This window comes from Typopeltis vanoorti, chromosome 10 (assembly GCF_054136105.1).
Source record: "Typopeltis vanoorti isolate ZY-2024b chromosome 10, IOZ_Tvanoo_1.0, whole genome shotgun sequence".
Classification (NCBI taxonomy): Eukaryota; Metazoa; Arthropoda; class Arachnida; order Uropygi; family Thelyphonidae; genus Typopeltis; species Typopeltis vanoorti.
Window position 1 is genome coordinate 16,908,021 of NC_143558.1, and position 12,605 is coordinate 16,920,625.

A 12,605-nucleotide genomic window follows, 5' to 3' on the forward strand; every position below is an offset into this window, starting at 1 on the left:
ACTGGGTCATGTATTGTTTAACCTTTATATCAATGACACTGTCAATAGACTGCAGGGGGATAATCAATTGTTTGCAGATGATGTGAAGCTGGGAAGGGTTACTAGTAATAGTGCAGATGCAGTATGCTGCAAGAGGATTTGAATAAATTAGACAGATGGGCAAATGAATGGGGGTATAGGTTTAATGCAGCAAAATGTAAAGTTTTGAAGATTGGGATACATCGATGGGAGGCTGCATACTTGATTGAAGGAAGTAGGGAGAGACAAGAGACCTGGGGGTGATGATTGATAGAAAACTGAAATTCAGGGAACATATTGCAAAGGTGGTGAAGGTAACCCAGAGGATTGCTGCAATACTGAGAAGGATGCTGACCTTCAGAGATAAAAGAGTTATCATTCCATTCTATAAGATCCTGATCAGACCACATTCAGACTATTGTTTGTCTGAATTCAAATTTGGTCCCCAGGATTTGAAGGGGATAAATTAACAGTGGAAAGGGTACAGAGGCAGATAACAAAAATGGTTTCAGGACTGTACAATGTTAGTTATGAGGATCAGCTGAGGGAATGTGAACTGCAGTTTGGTAGATAGAAGGAGAGGTGATATGATTGAGACTTTTAAACTGTTGAGAAGTAGTAACAGGGTTGACACTGGGAGAATTCTTTCGCTTGGTGGAACAGCAAGAAGGAGCGATGACAAAGGGCCCATCCCTGGAAGTTGAAAAGCTAAGCTGTGAGCAAGAAGGTGAGGAGTGGTTTCCTTTGCATGCATTGCCTGATATAGTAGTGAGAGCAAGAACGGTCAATGAGTTCAAGGAGTGGTATGATAGACTTCATGTTTCCTAGGAAGGGCCTCCCACAATGAGTCGTTTGACTCCATGGAGGCCTGAATAATAATAATAAATATGTAAAGAACTAAAAATGGACTCGGTAATGGACAAAATATATGAATATTGAAAGAAGTAGATTGAACATATCAAAACAATGGAGAGTTCAAGACTACCCCAAAAATATACTCTAATACCACCAAGATGTAGGATATAGAAGCCATGGACAATGAAGAAAAAGATGGAATGAGACCGGAACAGGCCACTTGGCCTAAATCCCTGAAAGGATGATGATTTTTTTTCAAATCAGTGAGAAATAAGAGACTCATTAAATGCAAATTATGCAACTGTCACCAGTCATTTGATGGAAACATGCACGGTAAACATATTTTCATATTAAAATATTTTTTCACACATGTAAAGGAAACTGGAATTTATTAAATACTCCTATATATTTCACTCAATATAACATGAGCATCATTCAAGGAGAAAGCGGAAGAACTGGCTATAACATTTAAAACATGAGCACAAGAAGAATATACTTCTTCTTGTGTCTTAGTCATATTTGAGCGAGTAGTAGAAAAGAAGCTATTAAAGTTCCAGTGAAACAGGTATAGTTATGTAATTTAAAAAAAATTTATAAACAATTAATGCAATTACTTCCCAAAACGTATGGATAGGCACACAGTCTGCTTAATTAAGATTAGGATGGTGCCATAGGGCTTCACATAAAGATACTGTGATAGGCAGTCCTATATCACCTGCTTTAGCTGATTATTTGATGAAGCACTGAATTTTTAACACGATTTCTCCTCAACCTCGTATTTGGATATGTTTTGTAGATGACGTCTTTGCGATCTGGTCCCACTCTGAAACAGTACTTCAGTTTTTGGACAAAATTAACTCCTTATAGAGTTGCATTAAGTTCACTATTGATCGTAAATTTAATCACAGTCTTCCCTTTCTGGATATCATAATAATTTGTAACTCTATTAGTAACATTGAATTTTCCATTTACAGGAAGCAATCCTTCACTGGTAGGTGGAGTGATTCCAGGCGAAGGATTGAAGGATATCATGCAGCTTCTCATCATCCTTCACAAAAGACAGGTATTATCAAAAACCTTGAGCACCAAGCATTCACAATTTGCTCTTCTAACTCTCTTCTATTAGAAGAATTAAATACAATAAAACTCACTATCACTCATTGGATATAATGAAACCATGATAGAGAAAATAATTGATAATTATCATCCTTCCTGCCAGACTTCAATCTGATGTTAAAAGGATTCACATCCTCATACTTTAAAGGGACTTCTGAACAAATAGCAAGGATTCTCCATAAATATAATCAGTATGCAATCTTCAAATCAGCCTGACAGTTTTCTTCTTTTCTACCACCTATTAAGGATATCCAGATGCTGTAAACTTTCCTACTTTGGACAAACTGACAGTTCTGCTGAAATCAGAATGCAAAGAACATCAAGATTATATAAGATTTCTGAAATTAAAAAGTTTTGGCCTTGCTTCTCATGCCATCAACTAGACACAGAGTTTACTGGAATCAAACAACGATGTTGCAGTACAATAGGTTTAAATTTGATAGTCTATTTTTTTTGAATCGTGTGAAGCCATATGCCACTACACTAATTTCGATCGAACAGACTGTATGCCTATCTCTACATTTAGGGAAGTAATTCCCATTAATTGTTTATAATTTTTTCTTTTTTTAATTACATAACTATACTAGAGTCCTCTGGAATTTGTGTTCATATTTTAAATGTTGTAGCCAATTCTTCAGTTTTCTCATGTTAATGATGCTCATGCTACATTGAGCAAAATATATAAGAGCATTCATTTAATTAATTCTAGTTTGCATTTAAGCATGTGAAACCAGTATTTTAAAATAATATGCAACTGTGAAAATTACAATGTTTAAATTATTGTTTCAGGCTAATCATTAAAATGATTAGCCTGAAACAATATGTAAATCATTAAATTAAATTTAATTTTGCTTTCTCAGCTTCAAAGACTGTGGTTTCTGCTTTTGTGTAACTTCTTTTAAGATTGGGATTTTTTCATCATCATCAAATTCCTGATATATACCCTCAGGGGATGTACAGGATATGATAGTAATATATGAAAAATTACATCATCCCTATCTACAATTTTCCTCCAAATCAGTCTGTTACCTGTCAAGACTCAAACATTGTCAGATCTTATATTTCTAACTTCTAAGGTACTTCTTACTGTATCAATCCACCTATATCTTGGTCTTCCTCTGGGTCTTTTTCCTACCAACCTGGCAGAGAACATTTGTTTTACTAATCTTTCCTCTCCCATTATATTTAAGTGACCATACCACTGATATCAGCTCTGCTAATGCATTTCTGGATGCTGACGGTGTCAAGTTTTTTCCTAATATTCTCATGCCCCTAATCTTTCTCAGGATGCTCATATCTATGGTCTCTAGTCTTTGGTCAAGTGTTTTACTTCTGACCCAACTCTCAGATCCATAAGTTAAAATTAGCTTGAATACTGTCTTGTATACAGCTAATTTAGTGTTTTGACTAATTTCTCTCTTATTCCATAAGAATTTATTCAACTGACATTCATACCATTTCTATTACAACAGTTATTCACTTTTGTCAGGGAATCTTGCAGACTTGTAGAGGATTTATTTAGAAGTATAACATCATCTGTATAAAACAAAGAGCTGAGATTAACATCTCCAATTTTGATATCAGATTTAATACCACTTTCCTTCACAATGTGATTCATACAGATAATGAATAACAAAGGGGATAATGTACATCCTTGTCTGACATCAGATTTAACATTAAACAACATTCCTGTACTTCCTTCAATTCTAACTGCTGACTTACAACTCAAATAAAGACTAAGTATTGCTTGATATAATGCCCCATTGAGAACATATCACTGTAGAATTTCGAATAGCTTCTCTCTTGGCACCTTGTCATATGCCTTTTCCAAATCGACAAAACTTAAAATACAGATCTTTGTTATATTCCCATGATTTCTCAACTATCTGTCATAAAGTGAAAATCTGATTCTAATAGCCTCTATTTGTTCTGAATCCAGCTTGTTCTTCACCAAACTTCTCTTCCACAATCCTACTCAACCGTTTCTAGAGTATACTTACATATATCTTACCAGGAATGCTCAGTAGAGAAATACCTTTGTAATTCTCACATTCAGTTTTATTTCCCTTTTTATACATGGTACTATGAGAACTCTACACCAATCATCTAGAATTCGTGCCTCTATCCAGGACTTCTGAACTATGCAGTGCAACCATTGTAAGACTTTTATACCTGCATACTTGAACATTTCTCATCATCATCATCAAATTCCTGCCATGTACCCTCAAGGGTGTACAGGATATGACAGTACTACATGAAAAATTACATCATCACTAACTTCCTATCTACAATTTTCCTCCAAATCAGTCTGTTACTTGTCAAGACTCCAACATTATCAGATCTTACATTTCTATCGTCTAAGGCACTTTGTACCGTATCAATCCACCTATATCTTGGTCTTCCTCTGGGTCGTTTTCCTGCCAACCTGGCAGAGAACACTTGTTTTGCTAATCTTTCCTCTCCCATTCTATTTAAGTGACCATACCATCTGAGATTAGCTCTGCTAACGCATTCCTGGATGCTGACAATGTCAAGTTCTTTCCTAATATCCTCATTTTTAATATGATATTGCCATTGATGCCATCTGTTCACGCCTCTAATCTTTCTGAGGACTCTCATATCTGCGGTCTCTAGTCTTTGGTCAAATGTTTTACTTCTGACCCAGCTCTCAGATCCATAAGTTAAAATTGGTTTGAACACAGTCTTGTATACAGCTAATTTAGTGTTCCGACTAATTTCTTTCTTATTCCATATGAATTTATTCAATTGACTTCCCACCATACCAGCTTTGCTGATTCTGTTGTCTATTTCTATATTTAGTTTACCATCTTCAGTAAAAATTGTGCCTAAGTAGCTGAAATGTTTTACTTGTTCCACTGGTTCTCCATTCACAACACAGTTGACATTTTCAATGATTCTGCCTATTTTCATTGTCTTTGTCTTTTTATTGCTGACCTTCATACCATATCTATTACAACAGCTATTCAATTTAGTCAGAGAATCTTGCAGACTTGTAGCAGATTTATTTAGAAGTATAACATCATCCGCATAAAGCAAAGAGCTGACATTAACATCTCCAATTTTGATATCAGGTTTAATACCACATTCCTTCATAATGTGATCCATATAGATAATGAATAACAGAGGGGATAATGTACATCCTTGTCTCACACCAGATTTAACATTAAACCATCTTCCTGTACTTCCTTCAATTCTAACTGCTGACTCACAACTCAAATAAAGACTAAGTATTGCTTGATATAATGCCCCATTGGCACCATATAACTGCAGCGTATTGAATAGCTTCTCTCTTGGCACCTTGTCATATGCCTTTTCCAAATCGACAAAACTTAAATACAGATCTTTGTTATATTCCCATGCTTTCTCGACTATTTGTCGTAAAGTGAAGATCTGATCCTGACAGCCTCTATTTGGCCTGAATCCAGCTTGTTCTTCACCAAGCTTTTCTTCCACAATTCTTCTCAACCGTTTCTCAAGTATACTTGCATAGATCTTGCCAGGAACACTCAGTAGGGAAATACCTCTGTAATTCTCACATTCAGTTTTATTTCCCTTTTTATATATGGGTACTATGAGAGCTCTACTCCAATCATCGGGAATTCGTCCCTCTGTCCAGGCTTTCTGAACTATGCAGTGCAGCCACTGTAAGACTCTTATACCACCATACTTCAGCATTTCTGGTCGAATATCATCTACTCCTGCTGCCTTTCCACATTTCAAGCCTTTGATGGCTTTTTCTACTTCAAGTATGGATATGTATTCCTGACTGCATGCCTGGTCAGTGTTTTTTATCACTGTGCTGTCATCACTACTTGTTTCATTTAGCAGTTTTTCAAAGTAATTACTCCATACTTCATGGATATCTTTTTCTCCTGTTTTCATTTCACCTTTATCATCTCTAATTCCTTTTACAGCACTCTTTCCTCCATTCCTAAGCTTCTTCAACAACCTCCAGAATATTTTGCCACCTTCTTGATATTTATTTTCTATATTCTTGCCAAAGTCCTCCCATGACTTTTGTTTAGCTAGTTTTACACACTGTTTAGCTTTCTTACATTTGTCTCTGTATTCTGTAAGAGTAAAAGCTGACTTATTTGCCAGGAACTTTTGATATGCTTTCTTCTTTTCCTTCACTACCTCTTTAACTTCCTGTGTCCACCAGGGAGTTCTGATTTTTTTATCCTTGCACACAACCTCACCACATGCCTCTCTGGCAGAATCAATCAATGTTTCCTTCAGAGTTTGCCACTGAATCTCCAAGGCTTGATTCCTGTTCTCAAACTCTTTCATTTTCTTTTCGATAATATTTCTGTATTTTAGTCTACAGTTCACATCTGAGAGCTGCTCAACTTTTATTCGCTTTAAAACTTTCTTACATGTTATTCTTTTCAATATGAAATTCAATTTTATCCTGCTCAAGACTAAATAGTGATCACTTCCAATTTCAAATCCTCTGTACACTCTGGTGTCCTGCACCAGGGAGAAAACATCACTATCAACAATAACATAGTCAATGAGACTTTTCTTATTCCTAGTCTCTTCTCTCCATGTGAATTTGTGCACATTTTTATGTTGGAACATGGTGTTAGTAATAACCAGTCCGTGTCCTGAGCAGAAATCCAACAGATATTTGCCATTATTATTAGCTTTGCTCTTTTCTCCAAATTTTCCCAAAATATTTTTGTATGTCTCACAATCATTTCCTACTCTACTATTTAGATCCCCAACAAGGACCAACTTTTCATTTTTCATTGTGTCAGTTGCTTTTTCTAAAGCCTCAAAAAATTCCTCCACTTCTACCTTAGTAGAACCTTCTGTGGGACCATAGGCACAAATAAGTCTCATTGTCCAGTTCCCCATTCTCCAGTTCCCCATTGAACATTTCTGGTTCATGTATTCCCACTGCCTTTCCACATTTCAAGCTTTTGATGCCTTTTTCTACTCAAGTATGGAACTGTATTCCTGGCTGCATAACTGGTCAGTGTTTTTTTACCACTGTGTTGTCATCACTGCTTGTTTCATTTAGCAATTTTTCGAAGTAATTACTCGATACTACAAGGATATTTATTTCTCCTGTTTTCATGTCACCTTTATCACCTCTAACTCCTTTTACAGCATTCTTTCCTCGATTTCTGAGCTTCTTCAAGAACCTCCAGAATATCTTGCCACCATGTTCTTGATATTTATTTTCTATGTTCTTACAAAAGTCCTCCACATTACTTTTGTTCGGCTAGTTTTAAACAGTGTTCAGCTTTCTTTCATTTGCCTCTGTATTCTCTAAGAGCATAAGCAGACTTGCCAGGAACTTTTGATATGCTTTCTTCTTTTCTTTCACAGCCTCTTTAACTTCCTGTGTCCACCATGGAGTTCTGATTTTTCTATCCTTACAGACAACCTCATCACATGCCACTCTGGCTGAATCAATCAGTGTTTTCTTCTGGGCTTGGCACTGAATCTCCAAGTTTGGTTCCTGTTCTCAAACCGTTTCATTTTTTCTTCAATAATCTTTCTGTATTTTAGTCTACAGTTCAAATCTGAGAGCTGCTCAACTTTTATTCACTTTAAAACTTTCTTACATGGTCTTCTTTTCAATTTTATCCTGCTCAAGACTAAATGGTGATCACTTCCAATTTCAAATCCTCTGTACACTCTGGTGTCCTGCACCAGGGAGAAAACATCACTCTCAACAATAACATAGTCAATGAGACTTTTCTTAATCCTTGTCTCTTCTCACCATGTGAATTTCTGCACACTTTTATGTTGGAACATGGTGTTAGTAATTACCCGTCCATGTCCTGAGCAGAAATCCAACAGATATTTGTCATTAATATTAGCTTTGCTCTTTTCTCCAAATTTTCTCCAAATATTTTTGTATGTCTGACAATCATTTCCTACTCTGCTATTTAAATCCCCAAGAAGGACCAACTTTTCGTTTTTCATTGTGTCAGTTGCTTTTTCTAAAACATTCCGTGTGAATAAAAAAAAAAAATTCCATGTGGATAAGGTAGAACCTTCTGTGGGACCATAGGCACATATAAGTCTCATTGTCCAGTTCCCCATTCTGATATTTGTCCACATCAATCTACTTGAGGCTGCCTACCATTCAAGGAGATTAGCCTCATATTTATTGTTGAATACTATGGCTACTCCTTCTTTTCCTTGATTGTCACTGAACATAACATTTTGTATTTATTGTTCAGAAAGATCTCACCAGTTTTTGTCTTTTTTTTGTTTCAGTCAGCCCTATTATGTTGATCTGGTACTTATCTAATTCCTCAGCTAGCTCCATTTCTTTGCCATTCAGGCCTCTTATGTTGATAGTACTGATCTTGAACTCTGGTGATGTTGAGGTGGGTTTTAGGATTTGTTCCGGTAGCTGACTTTTCGCTGTTTGTCTGGTTAACTTGTTTAACCGGGCGATGTCCAGCCTGCATGAAATTCTGTCATGTTGTACCATCATTTTTTTATTTTGGTTTTGTTGGAATTTTATTGAGATTTAATTGTTTTTTTTTTATCCACATCTCATATTTCATCTTTCCTTTTTGTGTTAGGCTCAATGACCTACCAAAGCCAAGTTACTTGGCATGTTAGAAACTTGCTTAAAGCCTAAGGGCAGTTAATCTTAGCTGCATTGTCCATTATGTCTGTAAATTGCTTGTGTTCTACTGACCAGTTTGCCTGTTTTGTGAGATGAAAAACCTGAGTTTCCAGGATGAAATACACTACTACCACCTCTGTAAATGACAAGTTAACTCGCTTCACTTGAAAAGTCCTGATAAAGGATCCTCGAGTCTTGGACAGTTTTTGAACCTTCTAGGTCTTTCCACCCAGGGGCATCGTTAATACCAACTATACCAAGAGACTTGTCTTTTATATTTTAAAGTTTTTAAAATTTTTCATTTACAATAACTACTGATTACCTCCATACACTTATTTTTGAATTTTTAAACATTTATTAATCCCTTTATTTTTTTCTTTATATTCTGTTTTCCCTTTAAAGAAGAACACGGGGTACATTTTAGAATTATATGCAAGCCATAAAAAGCCAGAATTTAGCCTTTCAAAACTGATAATCAAGATTAAAGTATATTATAACTATTACTACAAATGACAAAGTGAAATTTGTTATTTGTAGTAGTAATCTACATAATTTTCGCTAAATTTTCTTGCAATTTGCATGTACTGCAATGTCATTAAACTCAACATTTTTTTAAAATGTTTCAGCTGAATTTTTTAGAAAAAAGAATACTAACATCACTAATCATAATATTTATAACAGAGATTCAGCTTATAACTGAAATCAGCAAATTAAATGAGAGAGCATTAATTACTTCCGATAACAAACTGTATGTATGTGTGGCCAACCACGATTTGCAAATGTTGCTAATATACACTTAATACTCTTAGTAGGGGAATACCGTGAGTAGACATATAAATACAAAATTAATGACGGAAAATCTCACGTAAAAAGATTTTTTTAATAGTATAATATTTTCCGTCATTAATTTTGTATTTACACCTAATACTCTTTAAGAGTCATTCACACACACACACACACACACACACACACACACACACACACACACACACACACACACACACACACACACACACACACACACAAATTGTTAGAAATTTCTAAACTCAGCAATTACAGCTTAGAAGCTATTCTTTGAGTCACATAATACAAGATTATTATTCCTCCTGCAGTGCTATAGGTTGTCTATTTATTGTTTCTGCTGCTGTTGTAGTACACATTTATCAAATTCTGTATTTTCTGGGATATTGAAAAGTGCTGAATCTTATTTAATGTCATTAAATCTGTAGCTTTTCAATTTTTTTTTTTTTTTTGAAAACCTGGAAAAAAAAAACATTCCACCTAACCTAATGTAGAAAATTGATTTTTTTTTTTTAAATATAGCAGGAGCAAAATAACCCTCCCCCCTCATGAGATGAATATTAATCAGTTAATTAGCTTTTAAAAATAAATATTTTTCCAAGTTCACATTCTGACAATCTTTCATTTATATTTTTATTATATGAACTGCATATCACAAAATTTTTTCAATTTAACACAGCACTAGTGGCCATTAATACGAAAAACCAGTCTTTCCCAACCGTCGTCAACTCTCATGCTAGTAAACAGCATTACATGAAATCATTCCCTAAAATATTATCAAAATATCCTGACCAAAGCACCACAGATGATATGCTAAACGAAATTCAAAATAGAAAAAAAAAAAAAAAAAAAAACTGTCCACTATAAATAAATTATTACTTTGGGAACTATGTGTTCACCATAGAGAGAGTTGACTGTAGTTCTTGGTGTACAATTTAAAGTGCACAAATATTATAAATTACCTCTTTTTCTCGCTGAATAGCAGGCTGATAAGTTTCAGATCCACTTCCAGAAGGCAGAAGAACTCCAAAAACCTCATCAATCTTTTGTCTTGCTTCTTCTACAGCAGAATCATTAAGCTCACTTTCCACTGTATATGTTCCAGTTTCGCTTTTATCATCACTAAGAATTACTGGACTTTCTTTACACAGTTCTTTAGTAGGTGATGAAACTTGGTTTTTATTTTTGCTTTCAGTTTCAGTTTTCTCTTTATTGTTAAGATTATCATTCACCTGACTGGTGGTGTTAGTTGTTGGCACAGTTTCTGCTGGTTTATGAGTAACATCACCTGGAATGGAATGTTTTGCCTCTCCACTAAACATTTTTCTGATTAAATAAGTAGCACCTTCACTTAATTTTCCTTCCATATTATTCACATTTTCTTCATTTTCTGTTGGCATATTCCACCCATCTTCCAAGTCTTCAAGTGTCCCTAGAGAGAGAAAATGAATCATAATATAAACAAAACACCAATCACAGATTTAAAATTTTATAACCCAAACATGGAAAATAAACATAATAGACTATATAATACTACTGGTAACTCCAAACAAAGAAATACAGCTTTTGAAGTAGTACATTGGAACTGCTAGAAATGAAAATGGATAGGAAACAGAAGCTTATTAATGCTAGAAATGAATATACCTTGATAGTAAGTTTTAGAAAATGCACATGAAGAAAGGTTGTTCAAGAAGAGGCAGAGAAAAGAGGATCAGAATTGAAGCCACTAAGTTTGGGGAAGTAACCTGTGATGGAAGCTAACTACTTAGTTTTTACCATATATGACTCATTGCATGCATTTTGTACAAAAGTACAATCAACAGATATGCAAATCTATTGTTATACTTCTTGAAATATATAATAAATAAATAAATATAGTAAATCTGATCTGCATAGTAGATCAGATTTACTATATTATCAATTTTTATTCCTTTTTAATTTATCTTAACTCTATTATAATCTTCATTCCAATACTGACCATTTTGGAATTAAAAAAATCACCTTGTCCAACTGCTGTAGTCGTTTATTTTTATTTATTTATTTTTTCTTATTGCAGTACCTTATTACACAGTTATTGTCTGTGTAAATATTTCTGTAAGCTTTACCATCTGTGCATTTATTTTTCTTTTCACTACAGGGTGTTTCAAAAAGAATGACCCCATTTCAAATAATTATATTTAATAATGAAAATGTGGTACAGTTACAAAACACCTTCTGTTGACTAGATGCCATCTTCTCATTAACTAAGTGTAGCGGCTATTTGGGTGCTAGTAATGGCATATCTAGCAGTCATCATATCAAACTCTGAGCCAAGGCCATTCACATGGTACAAGTCACATTCATTTATGGTTTGTGGTTGCAGAGATATACAATTTTCAAATTGAGACATTCTTTTTGAAACACCCTGTATTTTATTCTGAATATCTTGTAATTTTATACTATCAAACACTTTTTTTTTGTAAATTTATAAAGCACATAAAAATTGAAAACTCATATTCTTTTGTTTTTCTATTAACTATTTTACTGCAAATATTGCATATCTATGCATGATGTTCTGGATCTAAAATCTTTCTTCTTTGCAAGGCACCTTATCTTGAAAGCAGCTTTGTTGTCCTTTGCTTTCAGCTGGTCTGCGCAGTTAGCCTAGTGGCTATGCGCTTCGCAACCATATGCCTGGGGAAGGAGTGTCCTAGGTTCGATTCCCGTCGGTGACGTGAGGAGCTGAAGGATCTTCCTCAGCCATAGCCAAGTTAGCCAGTCTTCGGTGTGGACAGCAGGGTTTTTTCCCCAGTTTATTCTGGGGTTTTTCATCCCGCAAAGCAGGCAAGCTGGCTTGAGAACTCAACACTACAGGCCATAGGATACTCCGGGGCATAAGGCTGACCACCTTATCCTGTAAACGGAGTGAGGTCCGATGATCAATGGACCCTCGACACCGCAAGGTAAAAGAGGGTATAAGGAAGATGTGTGTGATGTGATGCTTTCAGCTGTTTTGCTTACAATTGTTAATGACTTAATTCTTCCCATGTCGTAATAGCACTCAAGCAACTGGCTGGAGAGCAGCAGAACAGAACCACTTTGTAACTTTAGTTCAGTTCTTTCTTGCTTCAAGCAACTAAAGCAGCTAGTTGTATATTATGCTCTGATGATGATGTGATGAGATACTCATGAAATATTAGTGAGTTATATTAAATTC

General features: G+C 35.1%; 1 protein-coding gene across 1 annotated transcript in view; it reads right to left on the reverse strand.

Annotated features, from left to right (window-relative positions):
- Nucleotides 1–12,605, reverse strand: part of LOC150102194 (uncharacterized) — a 238,490-nt gene that overhangs the window by 88,587 nt on the left and 137,298 nt on the right. Inside the window, exon 9 of the mRNA XM_090399106.1 lies at nt 10,372–10,841. Within this exon, the coding sequence (XP_090255232.1) occupies nt 10,372–10,841 (470 nt within the window). The remainder of the gene's footprint in view (nt 1–10,371; nt 10,842–12,605) is intronic.